The 19,013-nt window shown below is 38.2% G+C and overlaps 1 protein-coding gene across 3 annotated transcripts in view; it reads left to right on the forward strand.

The window, feature by feature from the left end:
- The window catches only part of CNBD2 (cyclic nucleotide binding domain containing 2), a 59,038-nt gene that overhangs the window by 27,059 nt on the left and 12,966 nt on the right, over positions 1–19,013 (forward strand). For all 3 annotated transcript variants that reach the window (XM_079128200.1, XM_079128201.1, XM_079128202.1), the window contains 3 exons: positions 5,691–5,805; positions 12,588–12,765; positions 13,921–14,041. In XM_079128200.1, coding sequence (XP_078984326.1) covers positions 5,691–5,805; positions 12,588–12,765; positions 13,921–14,041 — 414 coding nt within the window. The remainder of the gene's footprint in view (positions 1–5,690; positions 5,806–12,587; positions 12,766–13,920; positions 14,042–19,013) is intronic.

A 19,013-nucleotide genomic window follows, 5' to 3' on the forward strand; every position in this document is an offset into this window, starting at 1 on the left:
CATCGATACAGGAGTCCAGCCGATACCCACAAAATCTTCCTTGAGGATTGGTTATATGGAAATTCCAGTAAGACTAGTATATTTTATTATAAATTGTTGTGACACATCATTTATAGCATTGCAATTTACATACATGCTTATATTTTTCCAGCTAGCCAAGTGGTTAAAACTACCACTAGGAGTATGTTATTCTGGGGTCAGTCCTGGAGAACAGAATCAAGTTTATCTAATATAAATAGAAAGAAGTTTATTGCAGGATGATAAATGGTAATGGATTTGCTGGTGTGTGGAGAGGTAGGATCTGCAGAAACAGACCATGGACTGAAAATGACTCCCAGACAACTCCAAATCATAGACCAGAACTGGACTGTTCTGTCAGAGATACTGCTGCCCTTGCCACATTCAGGAAGCCACTCCTACAGCCACCACCTCCAGTAGCAGAGTGGATTGCTAGTACTTCCAAGTCTAGTCCAGGTATAGTGGATTGATGGAACCCAAATCACATCCAGAACATTTGCTGCAAGGGAGTTTGGGAAATTAAGTGACTGGCTTCTAGTCTCTACAAATTAAAAAGGAATTGGATCTCCACAGAGGAGGACGGGGGTGAGGTCACTACCACCAGCTGAGGGGAATATTGTGGAGCCACACACACAGTAGGAATATGCCTGAGGTTTACCTAAGTTTGGAAACTCCTGATGACGATGTGAGGAGAGGTAGGAGACAGGTTGGAGAGTCTAGAATCAGAGAACCCTGAAAGTCAACTGAATAATTTGCATTTTTTTACCCGCTGCTTCTTTCCTAAAATTTTAAGGTGATCTCCTCCACAGCCATGAAATTCCATAGGTCCCCAAACAACTCTCTCTCTCTTTTCTTTTTTTTTTTTTTTTTGGTATTTTGTTTAGAGACAGGGTCTTACAGAGTTGCTTAGCACCTCACTTTTGCTGAGGCTGGCTTTGAACTCACAATCCTCCTGTCTCAACCTCCCAAGCTGCTGGGATTACAGGTGTGGGCAACCACGCCCGGCTTCCTTTTTTTAAAAAAAATATTTAATTTTTTCGTTACTAACCCAAGCCCTCCAAATGGATTTTACCAGATGATTCTGATGCACGCTGAAGTTGAAGAACCCCTAATCTAAGGGAACAGTTTTCAAATTTTGGTAATCATGAAAAGGCCTAGGGTGCTTTTTAGAAAGGCAGATTCCTGTCTCTGTGGAGAGATTTGTTCATTACTCTGAATATGCAGTGGAGTGAGTGCCACAGGGATTCTAATGGAGTGCTGCTTGGGCTTTATTCTGATAAAAGAATACAGAGGTCACAAAGTGACAGCAGATAAGGGGGTTTCTTAGCCAGCAGATGAGTTTGGTTTCTCCCTTAGGGTATTTTACTAAAATCTGATTAATCATTAATATGAAGATTGTACATGAACATTTTGGTATTTAGCTTTGAGATTCAGATGATCAGGAAACGCTGGGTTTTTTTCTGGTATGGCCTCCTCTGACTGGAACTGAAAAGTGCCTGTGCCCTCTAAAAGTACTTTTCTTTTTTTCTCACTTTTATTTCCTGCCTGATCAGTGCCTTAAGTGTTTTCCCTCTAGAGGGAGATTCTGCAGTCCTGATTCCTGTAACCTTACTTATACTGCCACCAGAGGGCGAAATCAGCAGCTGGGCATTCTTTGGACTGCAGAAAGTTGGAAAACGTGATTTCCTGCTAGCATCACAAATATAATGTCCATGATGAATTCATTCTGAGAATTTTATCATTTGGGGACACATGGTGAGACTGTTCTCTCCACAGTTATAGCTGCAATTTAAAACCCACAAGAGACTTTTCCAAGAGGAAACTGTTCATGTTTTTTTTCTGGTACCAGTAGTTCCTGGGTGATGAATATTTGTTGAATGAATATTGAGTAAAGCTCCAAGCATGATGCCTGGCATACAATAAAGGGTTTATTAAATGTTTGTTCCCAGACTCGGGTTGTAGCTCATTGGTAGAGTGCTTGCCTAGCATGTGTGATGAGCTGAGTTCAATCCTCAACACCACATATAAATAAAATAAAGTTCCATTGACAGCTTAAAAAAGAAATAAAAAAAGTTTGTTTCCTTCTTCCTTGCCAACAGTCATCTGTCTTGCAACTTAACCCTTTATAATGTGTCTCCTGAAGTTTCAACTAAAAAAGGGTAAGATTTTGTAAAGATAGGAAATAAAAAGTAAGTGACAGGAGTAACCTGTCAGATTAGTAAAGATTAAAAAGATATGAAAACCCATTGTTGACAAATATTCAGTGGACTGTTTCATGGACTGTTGTGGGAGTAAACAGAGCTCATCTCTGTGGAAGGCAGTTTGGAAATGTGTATCAAAATTTAAAACACACATAACTTTAGGGATTATTCTCAAGAAGATAATAAAACGTGGGTATTATGTTAGGATAAAACTATGTTATTAATAATTCCCAAGTCTCAGTGGAGTAACTAACCAAGGTTTTCTCCATTACACTACTTGCCCATAGCGGGTCATCAGAGAGGCCTTGCTCCTTTTGGTCACTCAAGGGCCCAGGCCACTGGAGACTTTATCTTGACTCATGCTTGCATGATCAAGGAAGCGTAGAAATTCTCAGGGGAAAGGAATGTTGAGAATCAAGCATTGGGCTAGGTTTGTAGCTCGTGGTATTGTGCTTACTTAGCATGTGCAATGCCCTGGGTTTATTCCCTAGTACAGAAAGAGAGAGAGAGAGAGAGAAAGCAAGCACTGACCTCTTATAAAGTTTCTGCTCACAGTATGAATTCCTTTTGCTAGGAAATCTAAGAAAATTGACCCAAGCAAATAAAAAGGTTTCACCCTAGGCCCAGTTCATCTAAGAGTTAAAAAGTATAATTCTGCCATGTGCCTAGAGGAACTTGAGTATTTGTGAACAACTTTAATGTCCTCTGTAGGATAGTAGGCTACAGAAAGCCAACTGCAAGTGACTTATTAAATAGTAATTTATTTTTCTCATGTAGTAGTCTAGAATTAAGCATTCCAAGGCTAGAACAGCTGTTCTGGGAAGTCATCCAGAATTCAGGCCCCTGCTAGCTTTTCCCTTCCTGTACTACAGTTGTGGCTTTTTTTTTTTTTTTTTTCTTTTCTAATGTTCACAGTATGGCTGTTTCACCACCAGCCATCACATTAGAGTTTCAGGCAGAGGGAAGGAGAAATGACAGTAACTTTCCTGGGAGTCTTATCTAGCAGTCTTTCACTTATATTTCATTAGCTAGAACTAGATCATTGTCATCCCACTGCAAGAATCTGGGAAGGTGGTGGAGTTCTTTCTTTTTTTTTTTTTTTTCCCCTTAATTAAACTGGGGACTTTTCTGTCCTAAACAAATTATAGTTGTATATAATACTGACAAATTAAGAGACAGTCAAATATGAATCTTGAAAAAAATGTTTTCCCGAGAAATAATCTGTATGCAGGAAGATTTCAAATCTCATCTGTACAACTTGATAATTTTTTGCATGTGTGCACCAATGTAATCCTTGCTCCTGTCTACAAGAACATTTACAGCCCTTCAGTTGATGAATGGATAAAGAAACTGTGGTATATATATACAATGAAATATTACTCAGCCATAAAGAATGAAATTATGGCATTTGCTGGTAAATGGATGAAGTTGGAAAATATCATGCTAAATGAAATAGGCCAAGCCCAAAAAACCAAAGGCCAAATGTTTTCTCTGATAAGTAGATAAAGATATATAACCAGAGGGGGCGGTGGGGGAAAGAGAAGAACGAAGGAACTTTGGATGGTATAGAGGAAAATGAGGTGGGAGGGAGTGGGGGACAGAAAGATGATAGAATGAAACAGACAGTATTACCCTATGTATATTTATGATTACGTGGATGGTGTGACTCTACATTGTGTACAACCATAGAAATGAAAAGTTGTATCCCATTTGTGTACAATGACTCAAAATGCAGTCTGTGAAAATAAAAAAGATTTTAATAAAATAAAAAAAATTTAAAAAAAGGGTTGGGGATGTAGCTCAGTTGTAGAGTACCTCTGGATTAATTAATATAAAAAATTGCTTTGGCCACTACAATTCAACTTGAATATGCTCAGCTCAGCAGTCAAGAGACTACCCAGCCTAAAGACTATGGTTGGCCCTAAAAAATAGGAAAGGCTATCTTAGCTTGACCCAGAATGATTAGCTGCTTAGTCAAGGTCGTTGGTGGTTATTTGTTTTCATTCACTGTTTTTGTTCTTGGTATTTGTTTGTTTTGGCAGTACTTGGGACCAACTCAGGACCTTGCACATACTAGGCAAGTACTTTGCCACTGAACTAGATTCCTCAGCCCTTTCATTTACTACTTAGTGGCTTAGGGAAGATATAAATCATAATGATTTTCACCATCATCAATGTAATAATCTGTGTAATAATTATCATACAATAGCTAACACGTAGAACATTAAAAAAAAAAAAAAAGAACATTTCAGCCCTACAGAAGGCCCCCTTGCACCCTTTCCAGACAGAATTCCTCCACAGAGGTAACCACTCTTATGACCTCTGTCATCTCCAGTTGTTTTTGCCTGCTTTTGAAGTTCATGTAAAATAGAATCATACAGTTTGTGGTCTTTGCATTTGATTGACTTCTGCACAATTGACTATTTGTTTTTAATTTTATAAATTATTGCATATATAAAATAATATGCAATCATTAAAAATGATGATGCATCAAATATTTTTGGCATGAAAAGATATCCTTGATATACTATTGAGTTTCTGAAAAGATCACAAGAGTCTGTGTTACATAACTCATTTATGAACATTTTTATGTATATATCATATGTTCATAGAGGAAAGTTTGAAATAACATTTCATAATATGTGACTACTAGTTATTTCTGGGTGTTAGGATTAATGTAGTTTTAACTTAATCTTATTCTGTTTGGTTGAATAATTTTATTTCATTCTGGAGTCATTTTAAATTTATAGAAAATTTGCAAAAATAGTACAAAGAACTCCTGAAAAACTATAACCCAGATTCACCAGTTAATATTTTGCCACTTTTGCTTTTATATGTGTTTGCTCCCTGCCTCAATCATTTGAAAATTAAGTATTGTTCATTATATTTATTTATTTTTAGTACTGGGGATTGAACTCAAGGGCACTTGACCACTGAATCACATCCCCAGCCCTATTTTGTATTTTATTTAGAGACAGGGTCTTACTGAGCTGCTTAGCGCCTCGCTTTTGCTGAGGCTGGCTTTGAACTCAGCAAAGGCTGAGCCTCCTGAGCCGCTGGAATTACAGACGTGTGCCACTGTGCCCAGCTCATTCATTGTATTTAAATGATTATTTTCTACGATAAAAATTAACCACAGAATAATTACCAAAATTAGGGACTTTTACTGGTGATAGAATATATAATCTGTAGTTCATAATCAGTTTCACTGACTGTACCAATAATGTCCTCTGTGGTGATATTTTTTTCCAGTGCCAGCATTGTATTTAGTTTCTATGCTTCTGTAGTTGTTTGGATTTTTTTCTGATAAGTAGAAAACATTTTTATTAAGAAAAAAATACCATGAAGCAACTTGCATTAAGCAAATACAACAGAATGGGGTAAGATGCAACACAGAGAGCTTATCTTTAAAGCCTGACTTGCCTAGAGTACTGGGTTTAACCCTTTGTTTGTGACCTTTGATGTGTCCAGGGCAGCTGTGAAGTCGTGCGGCTGATAGACCTCCAGACCTCCCCTTACTATTACAAGTGGATCTGGCAGCATCTGGAGCTGATAGACAACATACCTTTAAGGGTTCACTTCGATGGTAAGCCAGATGGCCACTTGTGGCAACTGACAGAACAGTAAGGGGACACCTGGGCCCTATCCTGTTTCTAGTTCCTAGTCCATAGATTCTTAAATATCTGGATCTTGGGCTGGGGTTGCAACTCAATGGTAGAGCACTTGTCTAGCACATGTGAGGCACTGGGTTGGATCCTCAGCACCACATAAAAATAAAATATTGTGTCTACCTACAACTAAAAATTTAAAAATAATAAAAATAAAACATACAGAGCTCCAAGAGCCAACAGGTTGTCTGATTAGATCCCTTCTACCAGTGTGGAAACCTGGTCCATAGGTCCTGCCTCTTCTTTAGCCTCCTCTGAGCCTGCTCTCTTCCTCTCTGCAGGTTCTGCCTTTTAGCCATCTACTTGCCTCACACATATCCATCCTTCTTTTTTGCCCAGCTTTCTTCTGCTTTTTAGATTTTAGACTAAAAATTCTTTCTTAGAGAATTCTCCCTGATTTCTTATGCTGAATCATTCTTCTGTTCCCCATTATATTCCATTGAAATACCCTGTATTTCTCTTCTGTCATATTTAGCCCCACTGACATAATAGAATTAAATCTAAAATGGTCATTAAATATATCTCTCCCTAGAATTTAAGCCCAGTAAGAACTTTGTATTCCTTGGGCCTAGGACTATGACTGGCATCTAGAGGCTAGTCAGAAGCAACTCTGAGTCAATGGATAAACATATCCTAGGTGCTGTGTATGGTTCTGGATACATCCCAAGGTACAAATGTGTACACCCACACACTACAGAGCCTTATCCAAACTCATGTATTTGTTCATAATTAATGAGAAACAGGTATCACTTACTGAGTTCTGATTATATGTGAGTATCCAGGTTGGCTGTTTATACATATAACGTCATTTTCATAATAGCTTTTCACAAATATATGATTGTATCTTCATTATACAGATGTGAAAACCAAGGCTCAGAAAGCTGACTCTTATCTAAGGATCATAGGGATAATAAATAGCAGTGAAGAACTTCAGAGTTCAGGCCTGATTCCAAATTGCAGACTTTTCTTCTCTTCATAATCATCTCCAGTCTTCCTCATTCTCCATTCCCATTGTTGAACACAGACATTGTCGGACAACAGCCTATAGAACTGGCCAAGGGCTGGGGAGATAGCTCAGCTGGTAGAGTGCTTGCCTTGCAAGCACAAGGCCCTGAGTTCGATCCCCAGTACCACAAAAAAAAAAAAAAAAAAAAAAATTAATTAATTAATTAAAAAAAAAAAAAAGAACTGGTCAAGGTTCTGACCAGGCTTTCTGATTCTAGGGCAGTGTTTTTCCATTCACATCTGTTATGATATTTTCCTCTTCTAGAGATTTTCATTTTGTTTTGTCTTATCCACTTGAGTCAAGCACCCCAGCCCCCAGACATTTGTAGTGGTTCAGGTGTTTTAAATCTTACCTTTGACTAAGTATTTACATGCTTCCCACTAATCTTTTAGTTGATAATTTAGGCATTAACACCTGGGCCCTTCTCCCCAAAGCTCACAGTTACAGATACAGCCAAACCTCCTAAATTCTAATCTTAGGTCTGACTGCAAAGAGGCTAACAACAGGGAGGCAGAGGAGAAAGGTGGAAAAAAAAGAGCTTGGCTCTGAATCCCACTTATTAGCTGGGTAACTTTGATCAATATTCAGTTTCAGTCCAGGTTTCTTTATATTCATCATGGCTAATGCTGTGATTCAGAGCTTGGCCTCAGGAGCCATATCACTTGTGTTTGAATGCAGGTCCTTCTCTAATTACCCATGTGATGCTGGAAAACTGACTCTGACTGTGCACCAGTGCCCTCAGGGCCTGTAAAATATGAATTACAGTCCCTACCTCATAGGGTTGTTATGACATAATATATAAAACTCTTACAATACTACCTGGATAAATTAGTGTATAGATATTCATTGCCATTACCACATGGCTACTAAGAAGGCTAAATGAGTACTAAGAAGGCTAAATGAGGTCATGTGTGCATGGGACCTGGTACGTGCTCAGTTAATGAACTCCCACATCATTTTTTTCTCTTTTCCACTGCCAATTCACTAGAGAAAAAACTGCATCGCACAGATTTTGATATGTCGTGTTTTTATTTTCATTTGATTCTTTTACTTATCACAATCTACCTTCAAGTGACATACCACTTCACATATAGATTCAGAACCTTACAGTAGTATACTTATATTCCTCTCCTGTAAGATATTGTGCTACCATATGGTTCTACTCTTACATATATTAAAAACCATATGCAGGCCAGGCATGGTGTCACATGCCTATAATCCCAGCAGTTTTGCTGAGGCAGGAGGATTGAAAGTTCAAAGCCAGCCTTAGCAACTTAGCGAGACCCTAAGCAACTTAGCAAGACCCTGTCTCTAAATAAAATATTTAAAAAGAACTGGGAATATGGCTCAATAGTTGAACATCCCTGGGTTCAATTGCCAGTACCAAAAAAAAAAAAAACAAAAAAACCCAAAAAAACCTTATGTGGGTGTTGTGGTTCACACTGTAATCCCAGTAACTCAGGAGGCAGAGGCAGGAGGATTTCAAGTTTGAGGCCAGCCTCAGTGATTTAGCAAGGCCTTAAGTGACTTAGTGAGCCTCTGTCTCAAAAATAAAAAATAACAAGGACTAGGATAAGCACCTCTGGGTTCAATCCCTGGTACCAAAAAAAAAAAAAAAAAAAAAGTGTTATTACTTTGCTTTAAACAGTCAATTATCTTTTAAATATATAAAAGATATTTGAATAATAATAAGGAAAGTCTTTTATATTAACCTACGTAATTACCATTTCTTATCGTCGTCATTCTTTTGCATAGATCCAGATTTCCATCTGGTGACATTTCCTTCTGCCTGAAGTACTTCCTTTAACATTTCTTATAGTTCAGATTTGTTGGTGACAGATTCTTTCACCTTTTCTGTGTCTGGAAACTATTTCATTTTCATTTTTGGAAAAAATATTCATTGGGTATAGAACACAGGTGAACAGATTTTTTTTCTTTCAGTATTTGAAAATAATGCATTGAAGTATGTTTTCTGACTTGCATTGTTAATCCACAAGAGATCCTCTAACTTTTCTTATTTTTTTATAACTTCTGAATAACTTCATATATCCTTTGTATACAATGTGCCCTTTTGCTCTAGCTGGTTTAAAATTTTTTTATCAGTAAGTTTAAGTAATTTGATTATGTTGTATATTGTTTTTGTCATGTTTCTTCATGCCATTTAATTTCTTGACTCTGGATTTGTATTTTTTTAAATCAGGTTTGGAATTTTGGCCATTATTTTTTCAAATATTTTCCTGTCTTTCCCTCTCCTCCACTTAGGGGACTGCAATTACATGTATATTGGACTATTCAAAGTTGTTTCACAGTTTACTGATGCTCTGCATACTTACTGTTTTTAACTTGTCTTTTTTTCCTATCATTTGCTAGTTTGTGTTACTGTGTCTTCAAATTTACTAAGCTTTTTACTGTATTGTCTAAATCAAGTTTTTTTTTTTTTTCCCTTTGGTATTGGGGATTGAACCCAGGGCCACTTTACCACTGAGCCATATTCCAGCCCTTTTATTTTTTATTTTGAGACAGGTTCTCGCTAAGTTGCTTAGGGGCTCACTAAGTTGCTGAGGCTGGCCTCAAACTTGTGGTACTCCTTTCTCAGCCTCCCTCTAATCTACTATTAATACCGTTTGATCAGTATTCAGGTGAGCCTCAAGGCAGCCCTTTGCAGAGGTTCGAAGTTCTCTCTTTGTGCAGCTCTCTACTCTGTGGTACCCTACTCTGTACACTCTAGCCACCTTGCCTTCCCCTGACTCTGTTCTCTCTCATCAGTTCAGGGAGGTTGAGGGGCTCCACCTGGGTTTCCTCTCCCTGAACCTCTTTTAGATTGTTATTTCATGTTCAATGTCTTAAAAAAGAGTTGTTGTTGTTTTTTTGGTGGGGTGGGGGATGGTACCAGGGATCGAACTTAGGGGCACTCAACCACTGAGCCACATCCCCATCCCTATTTTACATTTTATTTAGAGACAGGGTCCCACTGAGTTGCTTAGCTTCTTACTTTTGCTGAGGCTGGCTTTGAACTCACAGTCCTCCTGTTTTAGCCTCCAAGCCGCTGGGATTACAGGCATGAAAAAAAAACAGGGTTTTTTGTTTGTTTGTTTGTTTTTTAGCATACATTTTGTCCAGTACTTTAGTAGTGTAAGGTGGGAGGGAATATCCAGTCCCTATTATTCCGTCTTGGTTAGAAGCAAAATTCTACACTATAAGTTTTTGGAATTTTGTTTGTTTGGATTTGATTTGGGTGTTTTCGGGATGGGTTACAGTACCAGGGATTGATCCTGGGGTGCTTTACCACTGAGGGACATCCCCTGCCCTTTTTATATTTTATGTAGAGACAGGGTCTCACCAAGTTCCTTAGGGCCTTGCTAAGTTGCTGAGACCGACTATGAAATTGCGATCCTCCTGCCTGAGCCTCCTGAGCCACTGGGATTACAGGCATGTGCCACCATGCCCAGCTTTTCCAGCCCTTTTTTTATTTTGAGACAAGTTCTCACTAAGTTGTTGAGGCTAATCTGGAACTTGAAATCCTCCTGCCTCAGCCTTTCTAGTCTCTGGAATTTCAGGTATGTGCCACCAAGCCCTGGTTTGTATTTTTTGGTACTGGTATTGAACCCAGGGGCTCTTTACTGAGTTACATCCCGGACCTTTAAAAGTTTTTTTAAGCCAGGTGGTGCATGCCTATGATCCCAAGCCACTGGGATTACAGGAGGCCCTAAGCAACTTAATGAGACCCTGTCTCTAAATAAAATACAAAAAAGGCCTGAGGATGTGGCTTAGTGGTTAAGCCTCTCTGGGTTCAATCCCCAGTACAAAAAAAAAAAAGAAAAAAAAATTATGACAGGGTCTCAGGCTGGGGGTGTAGCTCAATGGTAGAGTTCTTGCCTAACAAGTGAAAGGCCCTGTGTTCAATTCTCAGTACTGCAAAAAAAGAAAGGGGGAATCTCGCTAAGTTGCCAAGATTGGCTTTGAACTCGTTATCCTCCTGCCTCAGCGTCCAATCCTTACTGTGGTGAATTACTAATAGGTTTATCTTTGCATTCTTGTGCAAAGAAATCTATTGAACAAGTTCTTAAATTACTGTATTAAGTATTTGATCCACTGCATACTGGCTATGAAAACATTGACAGATATTGCCATTGCCAAGATAACTTTCAAAAAGTTCAAACTTAACTGGGTGTGGTAGCGCATGCTTGTAATCTTACAGTGACTCAGGAGGCTGAGGCAGGAGGATCACAAGTTTGAGGCCAACCTCAGCAATTTAGCAAGATCCTGTCTCAAAATAAAAAAAGGGCTGGGGAAATGGCTTAGTGGTTAAGCACCCCTGGGTTCAATCCCTGGTACCAAAAACAAAACTAAAACAAAAAGTCATACACAAGGCTTTTAATAAGTGCTTGTTAAGCTAGACCTATTGCTTATGGAGTTTGGATTTATTTGTTACTATCTCTTTAAAATTAGTGTTATTGAGGTATAATTTTTGTACAATAAAGTACATACATTTAAATAGTAGTTCAATGAATTGTGACAAATTTGTATCTCCATGTAACAACCACAGTCAAGTTATAGAATGTTTTTCATCACCCCAGAGAGTTCCCTTGTGCCATTTTCCAATTTCACCCCTCACTCCTGGCCCTAGGCAACCACCAATATGTTTTTTATCACGGTAGGTTAGATTTGCCTTTCCTAGGGTTTCATAAAAATGGAATTATGCTGTGTAAATTCTTTGTCTGACTTCTTTTATTAAGCATAGTGTTTTTGAGTAGTTGGCTTGCTCTTTTATTTCCAAATAATATTACTTTAGAGATTGTTTAAAATAATTTGCATGAAGGGCCTATTATATACTGTTCCTGTGCTAGGCATCTCGTACTTTATCCACAATTCTTACAAAAACCTTACTAGAGCTCCAAGAGATTATATGACTTGTCCAAGGTTCTGTGACTAGTCATGCAGTCATCTGTTTATCTTTTATTGCTGCTCCTGTCCCAATCTGAAAGCCCAGTTTGAAAGCTGAGATAAGTGTGATCTGTTAACGGAAAGATGTGAGCTTTGAATCAATAGATTTGAGTTCAAATCCAAGCATCAACCTTTTTGTGAATGACTTGAACTCTATGCTGTTCGTCGAACTTCCCTGATGGAAGAGGTCTAGCATAGAGCCAACCACAGGGGGACATTACATGAAGGCCACATGTTGCACTTTGTGTGTGTGTGTGTGTGTGTGTGTATACTGGGGATTGAACCTAGGAGCACTTAACCACTGAGCCACATCTCGTGCCCTTTTTATTTTTTCAGTTGTTGATGAACCTTTATTTTATTTATATGCAGTGCTGAGAATCAAACCCAGTGCTTCACACATGCTAGGCAAGTAGTCTTACCACTGAGCTACAACCCCAGAGTCTCCAGCCCTTTTTAAAATATTTTATATAGAGACAGGGTCTCTCTGAGTTGCTTGGGGTCTTGCTAAGTTGCTGAGGCTGGCTTTGAACTTTCAGTCCTCCTGCCTCAGCCTCCTAAATTGCTGGGATTAGAGGCGTGTGCCACTATGCCCAGCAAAGTCAGACTTTTTTTTTTTTCTTTTCTTCTTAACTTCCTCATGTACTAGACTATGCAGGTAGGCTCCTATGCTATACTTCCACCACCAGCGACACTGCCACTGTTATATATGAAAAGAGCCATTAATGTGCTTTTCTGTGCTTTCTCTAACAGAATCGAATCCTATATTGAGATTTAGGGAATTCCAGATTGCATCATATCCTCTACAGGACTTTAGCTTTTTGAAACTTCTTCATCTCCAGGAAGCCTGGAAGCAGCAGGAGACAAGCTTCAATAATACAATCAAAACCTCAGGAAATAGTCTCCCCAAGTTGCTGGGCCCGAAGATAAAGTAAGCTCAGCTCTTAGTGGATAGAGTGGCCTCCGTTGTGGTTGTAAAGGGGGATTTGACATACGTGGCAAAATGTCAGGGATGCTGAGTAGGAAACAGAGGTGGCAGATGCAGGTCAACCTCAAAGGGGTAGACGTGTCTGTGAAGCAGCCTAGAAAGTTCCTAGGTTTGATACTCAGGACTTGTATTCCCTGCCTGTAACTCACAGGTCCGCTTTAAGAGGTCAGCTACTTCTTTTGTCAGGGCCTCAGTAACCCATTTAAAGAAGAAGAGGAGGAAGTATCTTCTGTATTTATGTGTTGTTGGGTCCTTTCTCTGAGTCTTCAGAAAATTCTACTTACCTAAGGGAGGCAGCAATATAGCAGTTTACCCTTTATTAAAGCAGTTGGTTCCATTTTCAGTTTTTTTTTAATATATATATTTTTAGTTGTAGATGGACACAGTGCCTTTATTTTACTTATTTTTATGTGGTTTTGAGGATTGAATTCAGTGCCTCACATGTGCTAGGCAGGCTCTCTATCACTGAGCTACAACCCCAGCCCCTCAGACAGCTTTGACTGTTAGAAATTTCTCCCACCAGGCGCAGGAGCACAAGCCTATGATCCCAGTGGCTCTGGAGACTGAAGCAAGAGGATCAAGAGTTCAAAGCCAGCCTCACAACTTAGTGAGGCCCTGAGCAACTCAGTGAGACCTTGTCTCAAACTAAAAATAAAAAGGGCTGGGGATGTGATTCATTGGTTAAGCACCCTTAGGTTCAATCTCCAGTAGCCAAAGAGAGAAAAAAGAAAATTTCTCCCTCCATATGAACTTTGAATCTCATAGACTGGAGCTTCAACTGGTTCTTTCTTGGGTAACTTCAACTCTATGCCTAGAAAGAAGTCTAGTAAGTCTGGCTCAGCTGCATAGGATCAACCCCTTCACATAACAATCTTCAGGTGTTTAAAGGGGTCCTCGCTCCTTCGTTTTTCAAGTCTTCTCCCTATGACACTTCTCTAATCCCTAGCAGTGGGCTTGATTTTTCTTACCTTCTGGAAGGTGTGTATTTTCCAGGGAAGGGAACTCTCAGTATATGGTAGAGTGAGGGTTGATTATTTAGGGTCTCATGAACTGACTGAGTTATAAATGAGTTCTCTTTAACAAACTTTCATTTTTCAGATCCAGGCATGCTCAGTCAATCCAGTGTCCCATGGTCAATACCCAGTTTGGTGAGCTCCCCAAGGAGGCTGTGGTAGGGGCCTACATGAAGATCCACACTGTGGAGCAAGGGGAAATTGTGGTAAGTGTACGGAGAGCTTTGTTCATAATACAGTGTGTAATATGAATGGGCTAGGAGTGTTGAATATGAAAGTAAAGATTTAGAAACACCCCTCTCTGTATTTGGTGAGATTAAGATATAGTGTTGATTTTTAGTCAGGTGTGGTGGCATATGCCTATAATCAATCCCAATGACTCCGGAGGCTGAGACAGGAGGATTGCAAGCTCAAGGCCAGCCTTGGCAATTTAGTAAGACCTTGTCTCAAAAAATAAAAAGGACTGGTAGTATGGCTGGGTGGTAGAGCACCACTGAGTTCAATCTCTAATACCACACCAAAAACAAACAAACAAAAAAAACATTGATTTTTAAGAAATGATAAAAGTATTGTAGCTGTGTTTTTAAAGCATTCTTATATTTAAGAGATGCATATTAAAATATTTATAAATAAATTACATGACAGGTGGGAACTTGCTTTAAAATATCCAAGGGTATTAAGGCAAGGATATTCCCTTTCATCACTCCTGTTCCTCATTGTATTGACAGTTTGAGCCAGTAGTAAAGACAAGAAAAGGAAATAAAAGATATACAGATTGAGAAGAAAGAAAGAAAATTGTCTTTGTTTGCATGACATGATTGTCTTATGTCTGCAGTTCCAAAGAATCAAAAACACTTCTGAAAGTAATAAGAGATTATGGCAAGGTGGAAGGATACAATGTTAATATTCAAAAGTCAGTTGTTTTCCTTCTACCAGCAATGAAAACTGGAACTTGAAATGAAAAACACAATACCATTTATTATAGCCAAAAAAAAATGAAATACATAGATATAAATCTAACAAAACTTACATCAAATCTCCATGCAGGGGATGTAGTTTAGCAGTGGAGAGCATGCTTGACATGTATAAGACCCTGGGTTTGTGGGCTGGGGATATAGCTCAGTCGGTAGAGTGCTTGCCTTGCATGCACAAGGCCTTGGGCTTGATCCCCAGCACCACACACACACACACACACACACACACACACACCAAAAAAGACCCTGGGTTTAATCTCCGGCACCACACACAAACACACACACACAAAATACATGCTGAAAGCTATGTAACTCTGATGGAAGAATTTAAAGAAGATCTAAATAAATGGAGAAATATTCTATGTTCATGGATTGGAAGATTCAGTATTGTTAAGACATCAGTTTTCCCCCAACTTGATGTATAGATTCAGTGCAATCTCAAACAATATCCCAGCAGATTATTTTGTGGATATTGACAAATTTTTTCTAAAGTTTATTTGGAAAGGTGAATGGATAAACTGTTGTATACCTGTACAATGAAATATTATTCAGCAGTAAAAGGAAATAAGATATCAAGCCATGAAAAGACATGGTGTAACCTTAAATGAACATTTCTAAGTAAGAGAGTCCAGTATGAAAAGGCTAAATATTTTATGATTCCAACTATATGACATTCTGGAAAAGGCAAAACTATGGTTCAGTGGTTGCCATGTGTTTGGAATTCAGGGGATAGGATGAATAGGTGAAGCACAGGGGATATTTAGGTCTGTAAAGTTATTCTTTATGATACTGTAATAGTAGAAATAAAGCACTTGTTAAAAGTGGTAGAACTTTTCAGCACAAAGAGTGAATCTTTTTTTTTTTTTTTTTTGGTACCAGGGATGTTGAACTCAGGGGCACTCAACCACTGAGCCACATCCCCAGCCCTATTTTGTGTTTATTTAGAGACAGGGTCTCACTGCGTTGCATAGTGCCTCACTTTTACTGAGACTGGCTTTGAACTTGTGATCCTTCTGCCTTAGCCTCCCAAGCCCCTGGGATTACAGGCATGTGCCACCTTGTCCAGCAGCAAGAGTGAATCTTAATATATGTAATTTTAAAAAAAGTCATTTAGGAGGAAGGAATGTGGACTATGATAAGAGAATCAAACATTACAAATGCATGAAACATCCTGAATGAAGGGGTTGGGGAAAAAGGGTATTAACGTAAGTAGCTTTGGAAATGAGTCATTAAGATTAAAGGCAGAGCTGGGGTTGTGGCTCAGTGGTAGAGCACTTGCCTAGCATGTGTGAGGCCATGGGTTCAGTCCTCAGCACTGCATAAAAATAAATAAAATAAAGGTATCGTGTCCATCTACAATTTAAAAAAACTTAGGAAAAAATATTAAAGGCAAAAGGAATGTGTATGAACCCTATACTCTAGTTGGTAGTTGTTTCCCATATAGGTATGGATTAATAATCCTGATATTACTATATATATATATAGTAATTATATATACATTATACACACACACATACACACACACACACACACACACACACACACACACTGAAATGGGTCAAGTAAGTAAACAAATGGCAAATGGTGGGAGCTAGGTTTCTTACTATTGGAGTGGAAATTTACAGATGAGAGGCAGCGAGAAGGATTCATATGGTAATGGGTTAAAGACATCAATATGAACTCAAGTTTAGCTCAAATATGCTTACAGATCATTACATAGAGAAATATTTATATATGTGTGTGCAAATACATTTATCTTTTGCTCTATCAGCTGAGAGGGCCTAAAAAGAAATGATACTCCAGTAGCAATGAGTGTACTTAGCACCCAGATCATGGTATATTTTTGTAATGAAAATATTTAATATCTAATCTCTTTGGGATTTCCAAGTATATATACATTATATATATCTTGGACTTATTCTTCCTAACTGAAATTCTGTTTCCTTTGACCAACAACTCTCCAAAACATCTCCCACCCACAGCACCATTCCACAGGCAGTCGTTCTACTTTTTACTTCTAGAGTTCAACTTGTTTTAGATTTCACATATACGTGAGTCCTGTTATCTTTATGTGACTGACTTATTTCACTTAATATAACATTCTCTAGTTTTGTCTGTGTTGTCACACATGACAGTATTATTTTCTTTTTAACGTTTGGATAATATTCTGATCTATAATTGGTATATATACCACATTTTCTTTATCTGTTCATCCATTGGGGACACTTAGGTCAGTTTCACATCTTGACTTGTGAATAATGCTCCAATAAACACTGAAAGCAGATCTCTCTTCAACATACTGATTTCCTTTCAAGGAACCTCCATACTGTTTTACATAATGGTTATATTTACATTTCTATCAACAGTGTGAAAGGATTTTTTTAAATGTTTTTATTAATATTTGTAATTTTTGTCTTTTTGATAATTGCTGTTTTATAACAGTATGATTCAGTATCTCCTTGAGTTTTTAATTTTTATTTCCCTGATGCTTAATGATTTTGAGCATTTTTCATATGCCTGTTGGTCATTTATGTTTATTCAAATCCTTTGCCCTTTTAAAAAATATTAATGTATTATAATTATGCATAATGGTGGAATTCCTCTTCTTTTTTTTTTGGTACCTGGGATTGAACTAAGGGTCATTCTACCACTGAGCCACATCCCCGGCCCTATTTTATATTTTATTTAGAGACAGGGTCTCACTGAGTTGCTTGGGGCCTTGCTAAGTTGCTGAGGTGTCTTTGAACTGGTGATCCTACTGCCTCAGTGTCTCAAGTGGCTGTGATTACAGGCATGTGCCATGCACTTGGCACTTTGTGCATTTTTTTAATCAGGTTGTTTTATTTACTACTAAGTTGTAAGAGTGCTTTTCATATTTTGAATATTATTTCTTTATCAGATCTGTGATTTGCAAATATTTTTCCCATCCTGTAGGTTGTCCTTTTACTCTTCATTGTTTCCCTTGCTTGTACATAAGTATTTTAGTTTGATGCTATCTCATTTATCTGTATTTGCCTGTTCTTTTGGAGTCATTTGCCAAAAATAAATAAAAATCATTGCTCAGGCCAATCTCAAGAATCCAGATCTTGATTTCTAGCAACATTTTCCAATAAAAGGAACAGTGGTCCTGGAAATATGCAAGATAAAACTAGAGCATTTTGTAGTTCTTGAAAATAAAGGAAATGTTGGGGGCAGGGGAAAGCTTCTTTGAGGCATGTCAAAGGGGCATAGGCCAATTTAAAGACCTTTTCCTGGCCAAAGGTAGAATAACTTGAGCAACAAAATAAAGCAGTACAGGATCGTAAACCCAAAGTATAAAATAAACATCCATGTCACATTGATATAAATGAATCAACAGTAAATGATTAGTAGATGGAAAAAAGACAAATCTCCCTGCAGAATAATTCCAAGACAGGATACCCTGCCCTCAAGAGGGAGAGCATTATATTACATTCCCCATTCCTCAGATGTGACTTGTGTTTGGTGACTTCCTTCTGAAGAGTACAGTAAGGAAAGGGGTGAAATCTAAGAAACACTACCTCAGCTAAGTGATCAAGGCCAACATCAATGGTAATAAATTGCGTTGACAGTATTGATGCGATGAAAATGGCACTGTGTCTGTGGCTATCCTCTCAATAACCCCAAAACTCCAGGATAATCATGAGAAAAATATCAACAAATTCTAATACTAGAACATCCACAAAATTCCTGATGCATCCCCTTCAAACCGTCAAGGTCATCAAACACAAGGTATGTCTGAGAAACTATTACAGCTGTGAGAAAACTAAAGGGACATGGCAGTTACATGTAAGGTGTTTTGGATAAGATAATGGAACAGAAAAGGACATTAGGTAGACTGGGGAAGTAGCTCAGTGGCAGAGGCCCTGGGTTTGATCCAGTACCACCACCAAAAAACAAAAAAAAAACAACAACAAAAAAGTACATTAGGTTAAAAAAACAGGAAATCTACGTAACTCATTGACTTCATAATAATATGTCAATGTTGGTTTGTTCACTTTAACAGAGATATCGTACAATGTAAGATATTAATAGGGGGAACAGAGTGGAAGATGTATAAAAATACTGAAATGACTTCTCAGTTTTTCTGTAAATCTAAAGCTGTTCTAAAAGAATAGACCATTTAAAAAAATTAATCTGGGCTGGGGTTATGATTCAGTGGTAGAGTGCTTGCCTAGCACGCGTG

Source organism: Sciurus vulgaris (genome assembly GCF_902686455.1).
Source record: "Sciurus vulgaris genome assembly, chromosome: 2".
NCBI classification, from domain to species: domain Eukaryota; kingdom Metazoa; phylum Chordata; class Mammalia; order Rodentia; family Sciuridae; genus Sciurus; species Sciurus vulgaris.